The sequence below is a fragment of the Centroberyx gerrardi genome, chromosome 7 (assembly GCF_048128805.1).
Source record: "Centroberyx gerrardi isolate f3 chromosome 7, fCenGer3.hap1.cur.20231027, whole genome shotgun sequence".
Lineage (NCBI taxonomy): Eukaryota > Metazoa > Chordata > Actinopteri > Beryciformes > Berycidae > Centroberyx > Centroberyx gerrardi.
Genome location: NC_136003.1, coordinates 10,411,640 through 10,428,892, shown reverse-complemented (window position 1 = coordinate 10,428,892; position 17,253 = coordinate 10,411,640). Strand labels below are relative to the sequence as shown.

At 44.0% G+C, this 17,253-nt stretch overlaps 1 protein-coding gene across 2 annotated transcripts; it reads left to right on the top strand.

Moving 5' to 3' along the window:
- The first annotated feature begins 3,919 nt into the window (after nucleotides 1-3,919).
- Nucleotides 3,920-16,860, top strand: cdc42ep1b (CDC42 effector protein (Rho GTPase binding) 1b). 2 transcript variants are annotated; one of them, XM_071902002.2, is made up of 4 exons: nucleotides 3,920-4,068; nucleotides 9,201-9,801; nucleotides 11,501-12,039; nucleotides 16,217-16,860. In XM_071902002.2, exons 3-4 carry the CDS (start codon nucleotides 11,586-11,588, stop codon nucleotides 16,846-16,848), a joined length of 1,086 nt encoding a protein of 361 aa, XP_071758103.1. In that variant the 5' UTR covers nucleotides 3,920-4,068; nucleotides 9,201-9,801; nucleotides 11,501-11,585; the 3' UTR covers nucleotides 16,849-16,860. The 2 variants fall into 2 exon arrangements, with proteins under 2 accessions (XP_071758103.1, XP_071758104.1); XM_071902003.2 differs by lacking the exons at nucleotides 3,920-4,068; nucleotides 9,201-9,801 and adding an exon at nucleotides 10,991-11,052.
- The last annotated feature ends 393 nt before the right edge of the window (nucleotides 16,861-17,253 follow it).

The following is a 17,253-nucleotide window of genomic DNA, read 5'->3' as shown; positions in this document are numbered from 1 at the left end:
AGCAGATTGTCTGCGCTGCACCTTCTTTACTCATGCAGTGACTGATAATATAATAACTGTCAGATAATGTAATACTTGGTAAAATGTTATAAAATGTCACTCTAATTGGTTTGCAGGTGTATACAACCTGTTAATCTCCAGACTGATAATGTAATATAAAAATATATATATATAAAAAAGGTTATACCTCTTATAATATGATGATTGCTGGTTAATGGGTTCAGGTATTACAGTGACAGGGAAAAAAATATCAAAATATCAGTCTGAAGATGTTATTTTTTTGTTTATTTTTGAATTTCTTACATTAACAGTTTTATTACATTTTTTACTCATTTAGAGAGATATTTTTTTCAGTTCCACTGGATCCACCTCAGACCACAGTGACGGGATATTAATGGAGTGTGAGATCTGCAAGCATGGTTAGCACACCACATGTATACATACACACATGCATGCACACACACACACACACACACACACACACACACACACACACACACACACACACACACACACACAGACATACACATGCAGGCAAGACAAAGAACCTATGCTTTCTCACAGCAACCCTTATTATACTGTAATTACCCTTGATATTCAATTCCAATATAATCTGCTGCATAAAATCCATTGTTCCCCAACCCTGCATGCACACACACACACACATTTAAAATATTTATTTATGTCCACATAAATACAAGCATACAAAGGACATAAACACTATTAATGCAATCAGATATTGAGTCAGTCAGTTACATAAGTGCCTGATTGGCAGCCACATTGTTGCATACACACAGGATGAAAACAGTGGCAGGTCGAGGGATACTAGACAGAATCCACTTCAAGGTTATAAAAAGCAACGCCTTCTCCATATTGAGCGGCTACCAATGATAGCAGATACTGAACAATACCTCGCTAACTGCTTGGCCCTTCTTTTAGGGAGACCAGCCATCTGAAGGCCCCTCACAACTAGCTTGTGCACATGACCCAGGCTGCCAAATATGAAAACTAAAAGTTTGCACTTGTAGCCTAGCTGTGAAATGGTCTGCTCCAGCTGTTGATATTTCAGCATCTTAGTTAGAAAGGCTTCCTCTAGGCTGTAGTCAAAAGTACAGCCGACCTCTAGAACGAACACCTCTCTAAGATCTTCATTGACAACAACAACACCGGGAGTGTTAGCTGTAATATTAGAGAACACTTCTGAATCCTCACTACACAGACTGAACATGCTCGGCTTCACAGCAGAATGCTTATAAAGCATTATAGAAGACCTGAAGATAGATGTGATATCTTTTGATATCAGATCCACTATTCTGTCATGCCTACATATGTAAAGCCCCCTGTATACATGGCAACCATTTAAGACACACACACACACACACACACACCTACACACACACTTGTTTGCACAAGGCTGCCATGGCCAATAAGGGGCTGGAGATCAGTGTATTTTTTTTCCTGAGTAAGATGAAGAGGTGACAGAGGGAAGGAGAGAAGGGGGAAGAAAGGCTGATGGCACCCATGGGAGCACTTAAAGGATCGTATGTTTACAGACTACTTTACGGAGCTGAGAAAGGGTCATGATGTGTGTGTGTGTGTGTGTGTGTGCATGTGTGTGTGTGTGTGTGTTTCATTCTATTTGCTGCATTACTGGGAACCATCTCAGCATGTCACTTTGCATGATATGATTTTGATTAAATATCCAAGTCACTGATTTCCATCCACCAGTTAAAGTCAATCCTCATGTCATGAAAACCGCTGTGTGTAAGAGAATTTTTACTTGGGTGCCACACACACACACACACACACACACACACACAAAACCACACTCTTGTCTGAAGCAGCATGGGAAAAGCAGGCCCTCTTCACACCAGAGGATCCAGAGTTAAGACCTGAGGAGTTCAGAGACTGGGAGGCTCTTCACACACACACACACACACACACACACACCTACACACACACACACACACACACAAACAAGCAGATAAAACACATAAACACACATAAAGACCCATATTTAGGAACACACACAAGCACACACACACACACACACACACACAGACAAGACACCCGGTCTGGGAACAGTCGCAATTGCTTATTATTGCAGGCCTGTGTTTTCAGCCTGTGTCTTCGTCTATCACAGCGGCTGCTTTGATGACCTCAGACTGACATGTTGTTGTACTGCTGTGGTGCTATTCTTTGTCTTTTCTCCTCTTTCCTCTTCTACTTGTGATTAAGCACAAGTATGTGTTATCTAGTTTATCTAGTTTGTCCAATCTCGCTTCAGCCCACCAGGGTAAACTCCTGGTTCATTGTTGCTGCTGTGTGAATACCATATAACTCCAATTATTGTGATTTTACTTGAACTGAAAGTTTACATGGCTGGGTGAATTTCATGACCCTACAGGTTCCACAAACCTGTTAGAAACCCATTGAATAAAATGTGTGGTTGTCAATCTGAAACTAAGTCTGTTTTTCTTATTCATGGAAAAGATAGAAAAAAAATAGCCATATAGTAATAATGCTTTATTGAAATAACCCTAACCCTCTTTTTGCTTTCACAAGAGGTCAGAGGTCAACGACTGAACAGCGCCCCCTGGAGCTGGTAGGGATTCAGCGTCTTGCTCAAAGACACTTCAGCAGGCGGGATACTTGACAACATGGCGGCTTGTACCTGGGTCTTCTGTTTGATGGCCGATCTCCCTGCTTGCTACGTCACTCTGCTGCGTCCATCGTACACCAGCAAGCGCTGAGAGAGGAGCTGTGTGTGTGTGTGAGTGTGACAGTATGTCATGCGTGCGTCTGCCTATGTGCCATGACAGAGAATCAAAGGCCGCGCTGAATAGAAGAGAGAAGTTTCTGTCCTTTGTCCAAATTTTCTGACATTTATGTTCCCTTCCAGTTGAATAGCGACAAAGCCTGAGCCAGAGACTGCTGTCATGGTGGAGGGAGGAGAGGAAGGAAAAGGAGCGACACAGGGAGGAAAAAAGAGAAGAAATCCAGACAGAGAGGGATCGTTCCAAACCAATAGCTGTTTCTTTGTCAGGGACAAAATTGTCTACTCATTGCACTCCACTAACACAGTAGTAGATGTATATATTTGTGTATCACACACACAAATAACACACATATAAACACACAAAGACACAAACGCTAACACACAGATGTACCTAAACACACAAACACACACACCCAAATCAGTTCCATGCCAATCTAAGTCTACCTGGTTTTACCTCCTGGCTAACTGACAGTCGGCCATGTTGGTTTGAAAAGCGGCCAACAGGCAGGGTCAGCGGAGGTCAAGCAGCTTTACACAAATAGCCTCAATCACTAACCACTTTGGAATTTGGAAACTATGTTTTTGCTTGGTGGATTATTGCGTGTGTGTGCTGTTCAACTGTTGCTGGACACCCCTAGCCCTAACACACACACACACACAGACAAACACACACCCACACACACACTCACAGACCTTCCATTCTCTCTATCTGGTTTTGGCTCAGTCTCTCTCTCGCTCACTGTTTCTCTCTCTCTGCCAGTCTGTCTGTCTGTCCGTCTGTCTGTCTGTCTGTCTGTCTGTATGTCTCTCTCTCTCTCTCTCAAACATACACACACACACACACACACACACACACAATCGGCACATTGTGTCTCTCCCCCCCGCCCCTAGAAAATTGTACACTTTTTGTGAAAACCTAAACAGTGGTTTTCCCTCCCATTCCATCGCCTCATTTGCAATTTCTGAAACTCACATCCAGCAAGGTGCTGGCGTCATTCAGCACTGCTCGCTCCATAATCATTTAGTGGTTCACATTTCTAAAGGCGCACCCGCAACCCTCCTCCTCCCCCTCCTCCTCTCCATCTCCCTGACTCCCTCCAGTCAAACTATTTGTAAGCAGCAGCGGCAGAGAGAGAGAGAGAGGGAGAGCCGCAGTGATGCAGAGTTCATGTCCAAACGGGAAACTTACATTAGATTCTGTAAACCGCGAAAGATGAAAAAAGAGGAGAGGTAGTGGAGTCGCTTCTCTGCGTTTTCACGAAGGGACTACGTTAGAGGTTTATTTCAAGGTAAGTTTATTCAGACAACCTGTTTGATGCATGCTGCCTACATTGCAAATACCTTCTAGTGCTGTAAATGCAGCAACGTCGTTATTTTACCACGTTTGTGACTTTACAATGTGACTTTCAGCAAAGAGTCCGCGCCTCTTTGGTTTTCTTTTCTTCGAGCGTTCAGAGCGCAGTATCACTGTGACGAGATCAGGGACAGAAGGAGCCTACAGTGCCTCACCAAGTGTCGCCTCACCTCGGGTCTCCTGGCATTATAAAACCCAACTGTTTGCATGCACGATTATATGCCAACGCGCGCGCGCGTGTGTGTCTTCGTCTGTTTGCGCGCGCGTGCGTGCGTGCATATGCCAGTGCCAGACACTTTGCCAGACATCTCCCCCTACAGACTGTGTGTCTCTGCCCTGGTGGCTTTCTCTCCCCGCATGAGCAAAGCTGAAACCATTGCATGCACTCTGCTCTCAATATATTCATATTGAACGTGCAGCCTTGCTAAAGCTCCTCTTGGGCATTTACGTTAACATCTTCTGTACCATGACTTCCATAGCACATTAGTTCATTGTATGACCTGATGGTGATTGGTGATATTCAGCTCATATTCTGCTAGGAAAATTGTCTGTAAGCCCTGTATCATAATAGAAAATCATATCATAGATGTATATTGTTACATCCTTTGTGTCCCATGGACTGCAGCTTGACTCCTATGGGAGGCAGTGAAACCCAGTGTTTGATGGGAACAGTTGAAATCAATTGGTCACTGTGTTCTTCTGGTGAAGCCACAGAACAACTGCATAGAGCGGTGCCAGGTCTCCAGTCGGTGGGTGGGCAGCTGGTCAGGCAGGACGGCCTGTGGGTTAGAGAGACTGTCCTTCAACCATATCAGCATCTGCCCTGCTGACACTCTCAGTCCCTGCCTCCAGACAGCATGGAGTTGTCATTATATCAATGCAAATGAGGATTTGTCAGTGTTAATGCACATATTATTAAGCCACGAATCGCCTGTTTTTGCATACTTGTGAAGAAATGTCCCACTAATAAGGGATGCTCTGTCTGACTTATTCTTAGAGTCACAAGGAAACGACATTTCGATGGTGTCTTGCTTCCGTAATTCAACGTATATCCGGTTGAAAGGATGATGGGGCGGGACGCAACGTGGGTAGGGACTGTTCAAAAGTGGGCAGGTTGCACCATAACAAATGTGGAAACTGACTCAGTGCTTTGTGCATAATCTTAAGATAATACAAGTTTCAGATGCTTCAGAATGAATCAATTCCAGCCACCAGGATGCAACCATGGTGTCTTAGGTAAAGGAAACAGGGTTTTCAGGGGTGAACACCCAGAAACTCATCGCAGTACCAACTCGTGTCATTTTGAAAGTTGTGAAGCTGCAGGTTTTATATGATTGGAGGGGTGGAGAGGGGGGTTCAAAAACTGGTATTATGGTATTATTGGTTTGAATCTATATTCTATCTGAATATATCTACTGGTACACCATGAAGTAACCATTAAAAATATGCTGTTTTCCGGGATTTTGGTATAAAGAACACGAGAAAAAAATAATCCAAATCAAAAGTAATTTATATTTATATACAGGTGTACGTTATGATATGGAGAGATAGTGAACGAAGTGAAAATCATTTAATTTCACTGACTTTAAGCTCTGTAGGCCACCCAAGCCTGTCCTGCTGCACATCCATCACAAAGCCTTTTCAGGACGAGAGTTCAGATGGAGAACAGCGCTCTTTTATGTTGCCACTTTTATGATTCATTAACTGAGCCTTTCTATTTATGTTTGCTAGGTGGAAGTTTGAAGAGCCCACATTTCCTTATGCTCTTTGTTCAACGGGGCTATTGAAATGGAGTGAGTTGTGTTTGCCCTCCACTGTTGCTCAGCCTCATTTCCCCTTTGTTGTGTTGACATAAGTCCCACACACGAAAAAAAAAAAGAATTTATGAAACCGATTAATGATGAAGAGGGTGAACCTCAGCCATAAAGATGGATTTGGTCGTTTAGCCTGCTGTTGTTTTGCAATGTTTTCTTTGAAATATTTGTGTGCTGTAAAAGGAGTCATTGAACCAGTGCAACAAATCCAGTGTGAAATGAATTCTTATCTTGAATGTTTACTCTTGTCTCATTTGTTGAATTGAAAGAGCATTAGAGAAAGTGCCAGGGAGTGAAAGGGAAGTTCGTTTAGAATGAGATGCAAAAAGCCACAATAATCACAGATACATCACAGTCTGATATACATCATGGAGTGAGACATGGTAATACACTATATACACAATGAATGCAAACACACATCCACACACGTATGCACACACAGACACATACACACATGCCATAAGGACCTGGCAGGCCATCAACTGTGTTGCCACGTTGCAGCAGTAGATCCTTATAAACTGAGCGCATGTTGTATTTTGGAGTCATGCGTAATGGTCAGGGTGTTCTGACCTAAACCGCTGTGCTGTAAAGGGAGCATGGCTCTCCGGTCCGGTGGAAGCAGCAGCCTCAGAGCTGACCCTCTGTGACAGAACACTGTGCGTGTGTGTGTGTGTGTGTGTGTGTGTGTGTGTGTGTGTGTGTGAGTGTGTGCTCGCGTGTGTTTCTGTGCGAGCCACTGTGATTGAACGGTCCCACAATCGTCCCAGAACCCATTTCAGCAATTTGTGGTTCTGTGGTACCAGATGTTTGACTAACACACTAAATCTACTTGCAGCAGGGGGAGTGGCAGTGAAAGGGAGAGAAAGTGTGTTTATGTGTGTGTGTGTGTGTGTGTGTGTGTGTGTGTGTGTGAGACAGAAATGGAGAAACAGAGAAAACACTGAGGAAAAGAAAGAGGACAGGCAGCAAGATTGATTGAAAGAAGAGGCTAAAATAGAACAGTTTGGAAAAACTCACACAAAGAAAGGAGGTAAAAATGTGTTTCTCATCAGCGTCCTCAGATCCTTTATTTGATGGCCATAATGGATAGTGTCCGGCTCGCTCTCCCCATCATCGCACACTGTTCCCATTACGCTCTCCGACCCCCCCTGCCTGCCTCTGTCTCTGCAATCACACAGGCAGCTCACGCCAGCCTCACGGCCAAACCGGCTTGTTTACGGATGTGTGCAGGTACAATTTACGGATAAATATCATGTTTAGCAGAGCTGCGTGCCTCTGTGTGTGATTCTAACGAGGCCATTTACCGAATAAAGAGCCCAAAGTGAATTCCTGTGCTGGTATTACACTTTATTGTATATTTGGGAGTTTGGGAAAAAATATATAAAGGGTGTATAATCTTTATGTTTATTGCTCAAGATTAAAGATCACTAATAACTTAAATTCCTTAATCACTAGTGAGTTTTACTTTCATACCACCATTTTGTCAGAAGAGTTGTTGCATTTTTCAAATGTTGGAGATCTCATCTTGGAATGAAACTTGTGTCCACAAATTTGCACACTTCCTGTGTAAATAAAAAAGTGGTTTTCCATTCCATTCCATTGCCTCATTTGCAATACAATGAGTACTACTGTTAAACTCAGATAATAGAAGGCAGTTTCTGACACGATGCGGCCATCTCTTACCCAGCAGCCACTCTGTTTGTCCCTGTCCCCTGCCAATCTGTCCCTATCTGCCTCTCACCTTCTTGTGCCCCACCGGACCTAATCGCTCCCTTAAGCTAATGTTACTGAGGGATCAGTAAAATCCATCCCAAAATCCATCCCCTTCCCACCCCACCTCCCCATAGGAATTTTCACTCTCCTCACCCATTCCTCTCCCGTCTTCCCTCATATCTTCCCTCCCTTCCTATTTTCTGTTCAGGTTAGCAACAGTGAGCGATGACCATGACGGCCGCCCCAGACATTTGTCTTGGAACTGTTGAAAAACTGGGATTAGCTGGAGATTTAGGGAAGGTAATCAGCTGGTCAATGCCCGGCAGGTAGGTAAGAGTGGTGCCATCACCTTGTGTCAGTTGTGACCTCACAGGTTCAGATTGACTGAGCAGAGGCTGCCTGGCATGGGCATGGGAGTCACTCTGACACTAATCCTGCCCTGGCTGGAGCCTGGATGGGTAGAGTCACGTGTTTGGGCCTCACAGGTGCTGCTTTGCCCTGGAGTCATTTCATCAGCAGACAGGAAGTGCGTGCTCAGAGTGTATCGAGGAAAACAGATATATACAGGGCCTCAGGAAGTAGCAAGAAAAACTCACTGAGAAAAAGGAATTGATGTTGTTGTTGTGCATTGATTCATTGGATGGGCACGGCACTGCAAAGCTCAGTGGGTGGAGCATGAGCAGACAGGGGCTCCAAACAAACTTGGGCCACTCATGCTAAAGATGCCATGTCCCATGCCATGCCATGTCCCATGGCTTGTTATCTCCGCCAAACGCAGTTGGACGCATTATGTTTTCACTCCATTCCGTCTGTTTGTCTATTTGTCTGTTAGCAGGATATCTCAAAAAGTTATCACTGGATTTGCATGAAACTTTGTGGAAAGGTTGGTCATGGGGCAATGAAGAACTGATTACCTTTTCGCACTGATTGGCCAATGGGGGGCGTGCTGTTGGGCGTGGCTTCTCATAAAAAGGCATATAACGTACGAACGGATTCACTTAACACCATCAAACTTTGTGGCCAATCAGCAGACAGAAGAAGAGGCAAACCCTCCATTATTGGCCCAATCAAACAACATGGGGGCACTGGAGAGCTCAGTTCCAGTTTAGACATAACCGCCCTGCCAATCTTTCTAGGTGCCATCTAGTTATATGTGATGTGATGTGATGTCGTGTGATGACATGTGATGTCATGGCACGTTACGTTACATCATGTCATGTTCAATTCAGTTCAATTCAATTCAATTCAATTCAATTCAAGGCAGATTTTGAAAAAAACATAAAAGACTAAAAAGACTAAAAACTCTGCTGCAGTAGGGTTTATTGGACAAACACATTTTTAGGAACCTGCTGAGTCCTCAGGCAACAGAGAGAGAGAGAAAAACCGTTCCCAACATAAGTCAATCCAAAGTTTAAGCAGCCTGACACATTTATGTGAGCTTGAATGCCTGATCCTGCTTTAGTCTTTAGTCTAAGTGTGTAACTCACATCTCTCTCTCTGTCTCTCTCTCTTTGTCTCTCTCTCTTTCCTGTCCCTTTAGCTGGCCTGAAGTGAACTGAATGAAAACAGAGGAGCCCCCCTACCTGGATACCACCAGAGAACTAAGTGGATTGAAGAAGGCAAAGAGCAAGCGAGAGATGAAGAGAGGGAGTAAGAGAGGGGGGGAAGACAGAAGGGATTAGGAGCTAATCCAGCGCACGGCCAATCCTGGAGGAGCCTTATCTTTCCTTCCAGGACGATGCAGACAAAACAGTCGCTCGGATTACAGCACTTTAATTTATTGCCTGTTTCAAGAAAGCATTAGCCCCTTTTTTTCTTTGCTCTGTTTGTTTTCATTGCCTCCCAAAGGTCTGGCATCCCGGGGGCAGCGGGACCGGTGAACTCTAAAACAGAGGATAAAGAGGAGCGACAGGCCTGGTGGGTGAAAGAGGAGAGGAGAGGAGAGGAGAGAGCAGCGACAGGATGTCCAGTGGACAGTGTGGGGCCACACATGGATAAACCTCTTTAGAGGGAGACGGTGCATGCCACTGGACCCCCTGCTGTCTCTGCTTGGACCTTGAGGGAGACGAGCGCAGACCAACTTATCGGATGAAACGCACAAGATCCTCTCAGAAGTTGGGAACCATTAAGCACGTCTGCCAGTAAGCAAAGGGCTGGAGATGTTTCCTGTGTTGATTTTCAGGTGTTTTGTGGATTACAGTGTCAAGCGAGAGGGCATTGCTTTATAAGCGCAGGATTGTTGAAGAGATTTTGGAATCTTTCTGAAGCTAAAAGGAGAAGAATGCAGGAGAAACATGGATTGTAGAGAAGCCTAAATGAAGGGATGAAAATGCTCCAGTTAAATGATTGGTCATGCATGTGTTTCAGTGTTTGAGAACAGTGCTTGCAGTATGGGTAGGATCATAAACTAAGGTAAAAAATGACAGAGAACTGATGAACACCTCAGACATAAATGTACAAAAAAGTACAAATACTAGTACTGTGGTCTAACCTGAAACCTACATAGCGGTGTGTAGGGAAACCACTGGGAGGCAGTCTAGTGGGAATAGACCTGTAATGTGACTCAATCCAATTACACTTCCTTAACAGAGTTATTTATAAACTCCAACAAGCGTGTTGGGTCAGTAAGTTATAGGGCCTGCCACCAACGTACAGCCCAGTCGCACTTGCGTATACGCATTTGAAACTTTACCTACCTGCTGTGCCCAAGCTCAGAGGAATTTTTACTTGGTTTGAGGAGGAAAAAATCAAGGAAATGTTTATTTTGGTTTTACAAGGCTCTCTTAAAGCTCTGGTGAAGTGATTAGTGTCTAGATGGGTGGGATGCTAGTTAACAAAGGCTTGGATAACTGCCATGCTAGAGATTGGGGTAACCAGGTGATACAGTTATCCCCCACAACCTGGTTGAAAGACTTGTTTGTCATCACATGTTTTAAATGTTTGAACTCAAATTACTTGTATAGGAAGTTTACAAGTCTCTAGGGGAAGTTAAGTGATACTAACAAAGAGAAAGGTGCATTTAAGCGATGAAATGCTAGTTGACAGTGTAGAGACAGTGTAGTGACAGAGTAATTTAATTTTAGAAATGTTCACAGATATGGGTTTGCCAAGACAGTAGAGCATGATCACTGTGTCTTAGTACAAAACACAAGCTGAGACAACTGGGCAGTCACCCAATTCTAAAGATATATAATCAAGTGAACAAAGTGTGAATGTCACTTAATCTTTTTCATTACCTTTGTCACACAAACAGGCTGAAGTGTTGTTGTTTGAAACCGTGTCTCAATATATTTGCAGCTGCGACTGGATGTGTATTTCTGAACGGACATTCGCAAACCCAAATGTGAGAATACGCCCAGTCCATCCCAAACTCTCCAACCACACAAGTTGCGGTAAGCAGAGGAAACGAGTTGTGACCTTGTAATTTATCTTCTTTTTATTTCTCGTGATTGAAAGCTGCTGCTGCTGTGCAGGAGAACAGAGGTTTCTGTTCAAGCTTTGGTCCTTCTGGACAGAGAGACAGAGAAAACACAGGGCAGAGGGGGAGAGGGAAAGAGGAGAAACAGAAGGGGGATAGAGAGAGAGAGAGAGACAGAGAGAGAGAGAGAGAGAGAGAGAGACTTGACTGACTCCACATACATATTGGCATCTTTCAGCATAAAAGCTTCTGTGGCAGATCCAAAAGGGAAACCGCGGGCCGACAGTGGGTGAATAGTTGGCTCTTGCCGTGTGGAGAATGGATTACACACACATTCTCTGCACACTGAGCAGCCCCATATTTATATTTTTTCTGTCTTCACTTTCCAGGCCTCTTAATTTTTTTCCTCTCCGATTTTACAGTGGAATTCAAACTGGGACTGACATGTAATTGGAGTCCAGACGTCCTGATTTGAATTAAAGGGACATCACAACGCTTTCTGCCAACATGAGTCTGGGAAAACTGCCAGGGATCAAGGGCCTAGTGTCCGGCTCTCAGGGGAAACGTCGCTTCAAGAGCGACCTCTCCGTGGACATGATCAGCCCGCCGCTGGGCGACTTCCGGCACACCATGCACGTGGGCCGCGGCGGGGACGTGTTCGGCGACACCTCCTTCCTCAGCAACCACGGGGGCAAAGGGGAGCCGGGAAGTCCGGACTCGGCAAACAGCTCCAAGACAACCGGCTTCTTCACACGCACCTTCCGGCACGTACGGAAGACCTCCGGGCCGCGGCCGAGGGGGGGCTCCCGGGACCTCTCGCCCCCGCCGCCGGACGTCTCGCCCATCATCAAGAACGCCATCTCCCTGCCCCAGCTGAACCTGGACTCTCCCAACGGCTGCCTGCAGAGGGTGCTGTTCCCCAGCTCCGTCAGCTCACCGGATGACTCCCTCTACACATACGGTGAGATAATAAGAGAGATAATCACTTCCAGCATGAGACAGGCTTTAATTAGCAACAAGATCATCTGACATTAAAAGTGAGCAGAACAGATGTAGCGTCCCGACAGGAAAGTAAGACCGCTGGTGAAACCTGCTGAGGCAAAAAAAACAGCAAAGAGGGATTCCACCCAAATATGATGGTTTATTTCTTAGACAAGAGAACATGGTCTTACTACAAATAGTACACTACAAATACTACAAATCTACTACAAATACACATCAAAAAATGACACAGTGTGCATGTACAGATCACACCAACAGCATGCCATCCAACGGTGTACATGTTGGTAGGATTGCACAATTTTTTACAGTAAAGAAATAAAGGAAAAATTAGTGGTGGTGCTCAGAATGGACTCCTACACATTATTCTGGCGCTGAGCCCAATTTCTGGCCTATAAATGAAATTGTACATTGTAAAAAAAAAAGTTTAATCGTATTCGGAAATATTGAAAAATCTGTGTCTGTATGCTGTATTGCAATTTACAGTATATTGCAATTGCAATCTTCAGCAAAATAATCACAACATGATTATTTGTCAATACTGTGCAGCCCTACATTGCAGATCCCACATTCTTTCAAACACCGCAACAAAGGCAACTTTCATTGTCCGGATAAATCTGTGCCATGATGAAACGGAGCTGAAATCTTGGGTCAGCTTACCCACTACAGACTGTTCCTTTGATATAGATGTTGTCTTTCCGTCCTCCTGTCAAACTAAGTCATGCTGCACAACACTACTGTGTCAGATATAACACTGTTTAGATGGCAGAACAAAGTCACTGTGTAAGGTAATAGTTTAGTCAAGTGGCTCTCAACTGGTTTTGTCTCAAGGCCCAGATTTCTCGCCGATTAAGTTGCCACCCAGTGTGTTAAATCACAATATCAGTGAAGTTTGAATCAACAAAGACAAAAACATGTATTGAGAAAATGTGTTGGCTCCAGCAAAATCATTCTAAGTGGTGATTTCTGGATGCTTCATAAAAACAACAACAAAACAAAGAAAACTGTTAAAATCATGCTTATAGATTGAAAGACCCATAACATCACTCTAACATGAGACCAGATGGTGCGTTTGTGTCTGATATGAAATCTTTGGATCCTGAATGTAGGCAACCATTTAAATCTTTTTTTTTTTTTTTTTGTGACCTTGAGTTTACAGTAAACTCAGAAAGAATATATTATTTACATGACAATAGACAGAAAGGCGCAAAAACTGAACATATCAAATCAAATCAAACATTATCAAACTCTTAGCAAGCACACATTAAACAAGAGAACGTTTGCTTTCAAAAGGAACAAAAAACATGCATATTAGCTGATATCGCAGAAAAAATAGCTTAGATGCTGGCACCTCATACTGTAACTGGCACGTTTGCGACCCAGTCAGAATGATTCCACGACCTACTTTTGGGCTGCAGCCCAGCGGTTGAGCAGCAGTTTCACTCAGCACAGGAAACACTGAGAGATGAAATCCTGTTGTTGTGGGCTGATACATCATTAGCTGTTCACACCATTCACTTTTTAAGAGATGAGGTACTTAAACTAGACCACGGCATAAGCAGCTACTGAGTTTACTTGGTGCATGTAGGGTTGTAAATGTCAGCGAACACACACACACACACACACACACACACACACACGCACACACACACACAAATGGGCAGAGTAAGGTTGTCCTCCTTTTGACTTCCCACATTCCTCCACACCAACCAACAAACAGACTGGCTTTTTCTGAGTCATCTGGAATCACCTAGGCAACACCTGTACACAATTAGGGCTATAAACACAAACACACACACCCCCCCCCCCCCCCACACACACACACACACACACACACACACACACAGCTGGTTGGGAGAGGGGGGGGGATACTTAGAGGGCATTTCCTGTCATCTTTGTGTGCATGTGTGCTCGGTTGACTGCACCGCATAAACACACCATTCATTATATCCGCTAACCAATCAGCGCTTATCAGGGCAGCGGTGTGTGTGTGTGTGCATTGTGAGAGTGAGCTTGTCTCAGTACAGTATATGTGGGTCGTCTGGAATTCCCCTTTCAGTCTCCAGATTCGTTATCCAACTCATAAGGAATTTGCCCAAACTGGGAGTGCTGGAGCTGGCATAGAGAGCCAGTCAACTGAGGGATGATGGGAACTTTTTGTTATCAATGAGTTCCTTGGTTTGCCATCCATTAGCAGCCATGTGTTCTGTTTCTTTTCCACCCATGTTTTGTTTTTTTTATCTTCCATATCCTTCCTATTTATCTTTCATTTCTTGATTAAGGACTATCCCATAACTTCCACTGACAGTGTTCAGTTGTTCTTTTCCTGAATCTTTTGCTGTGATCTGCTGCTTTAGCAACTTCAGTCTGAAAAAATTAAAATAATCTAAGAAACACTGATACATTGAGGAGTGTCGTTCCAGAATTGGAAATTTGAAAAAAAATAAAATAAAATAAAAAAAGAGTGACAAGAATGATTGACAGCAAAAATGGCTGACACAAAAAAGACTATGACCAACGAATCCTCTATTGTTTTAGAAATATTCAAACATTAACTTAAGGTGAATGATTATTTCCCCCCCAAAATGTATTTATAATATTTTGGAAGTTATGCTTCCAGTTATGCTATAAGTTGTCTTTCTCCATAATCTTCCTAACCTGTATCAAGTGAGTCACTCTCCCATCAGCCCACACCATGGTGAGTTCTAGTTTCTTCCAGTCTCCTCTGCTGTGGAACAAAGTGGTTCAGGAAATCTTTCATATCACATCAGCTGTCTTATCTAGAATAAATAAATATGTGTAAACTAATGCTCTGCCACTGACAGTAGAGCTTAGGTAAGTCACCTGTTGGTATATTAACTATTAGTTATGTGATTTTTTTAATGCATGTATTATACGGATTAATAACCTACGTTGACTGTTTGTTGAACTCTGGCCCCTATTAATCTAGTACTCTACTACTTCTTCCTTCTCCAAAGTCCCAGTCACTTTACTGTCACTTGGCGTTTGTGTCTCTATGAAGTCCTTGTTTCTCCCTTTCTCTCCCTCTTCCACTGGTGTCATGTTTTATCTCTTTACATGTCCTGTTTTCTGCCTCCTCCTTACAGTTGGAGCATGAAGTGTCCAGGAGACATAAAACTAGGTTTGCCCCTTCAGGGAGCGTTCAGAGCCAGTGAAGTCATGGCACTGTGGAATGTGTGTGGGTTAGGATGGTGCTGTGGAAAACACCGAAAATACTATTGGGTTGTTATATACTGCCACCCTGTGGTGAAGGAGTTACACTGCAGGATCTGATAGAGCTGTATGTAACAGCTCATTAAAGGCTCCATATTATACACTTTTTTATTTATTTATTTTCAAACATACCATGTCTTTGGTTAAGAATAATATGCTGCAGATAGCCAATTAAAATATTGAAACCTACTGAGTTCTATTCCACAGTGTGTGTCTATTCAAATCCTGCTTATCTTGATGAGTGGGAAAGTATTGGATGTTGGTTAACAAGAGAGACCAAGACCAAGTCCAGTGATGGTGTGTTATCTGGAGCTAATCTGAAACTATATGAAAAGAGATGGATTTTTACCTCCACCAATTAAACTGGAAGGAGGTTATGTTTTCACCTGTCTGTCTGTCTGTCTGTCTGTCTGTTAGTTAGCAAGAAACCTCTAAAAGTTAAAAACGGATTTGGCTGAAATCTGGTGGACAGATCTGGGACTTCCAAGTCAGCTGCTAAACAGCATTGCCTTCACATGCTATTTCTTGGAAAATCAAACCTGGAAGACAAACAATAAACTGTTACGAAGCATGCAGCTTTGCAAGTTGGAGAATTGTTCAGCATTGCCGGAGGTTTGCGCTTTACCAAGTGCATTATAATTGAAAATTTGGTAACTTTAAATAACTTAAATTCTAAACACTCAAGTAAAGTCTAATTTTGACAGCGTCACTATTAAACATGATTGACAACATGATAAAATTCTAATCGCTATATTAGGGCCCCCTTTCAGAAAAACAGGTGAGCTCTCTATAAGATTTTATACTGTCATCCAAGTTGAAGTGTAAGAACCGCTGCTCTGGTGTGTTTTCTTTCTCTCATGTCATTTCATTGACTTGAATGTTTTTCTCCTTCTCACTGTGTGCAGGTCTGCAGTCTGGGTTCGTCACTCTGCCCCGCCTCTCCCGCCTGGACAGACAGTTTCAAGACGGAGACATCCGGAGGGGATCTTTACCGGACAACGGTGGCATCACGCTGACACGCTCAGACTCCTTCACCTCATTCACCTTAGACCTCGGCCCTTCCCTTATGACTGAGGTACTGAGCTTGATCGACAACCCCAGCTGCCTTCAGATGTCCAATCACGGCCGGGCTGACAGTGAGGATGAGGATGGGGAGGAAGAGGAGAGGAGCTCTGTCATTGAGATGCCAGTGGAGAGTCCTGGGCTGAGCTCACCCAACCCTTCCATGGGCAGCGTGTCATGCAGAGGGAACATGAACAACAGTGGGCGCTCTTGTAGCTCGGACTGGACGGAGCAAGAGGAGGAACGGAGGTCTCCGAGGACGCCGGACGCGTCCCTTGGGTCTCCTCAGAGAGCGGAGCCGGTAATGGAGGCGGAAAGGTTCCAGAGGGCGGCTGACGTGCTGTCGCGTCATTACGGCGGCGGGTCCTTCACACGGGGGAGGAGTCCGAGCGACAACACCACCTCGCCCGCTTTCTCCCACAGCCGCAGAACACCGTATGCCTTCTCTGAAGAGGAGGAAGAGATCAAAGTCTAGACATTAAAATGCTCTGTGCAGAACAATAAAAAAAATGTAAAACCATTCAGTGACCTGATTTCTATGCTCACCTCAAGTCAGAGAGGCTGAGTATTGTGTGATACTCCATAGGGAGGTCAGAGGTCAGAGGTCAGCTACAGAGCAGAACCTCCTGGAGCTGGTAGGGATTCAGACTCTGCAGCAGGATGGTTGCAGCTTCAGTGGTTTGAACCCGGGCTTCCTACTCACTACACCACCCTGCTGACATTATTTTATCCAGATTATTAAAACTCTTCTATATGGATATTGCTGACTGATGAAGATGAAGCCATCTTACTCAGAACTACAAGTGAAACAAAATAACAAAAATTGCATTTGTGTCCAAATCAAACCACTAATATTGACTCTTTAGTTTTACACTATGAC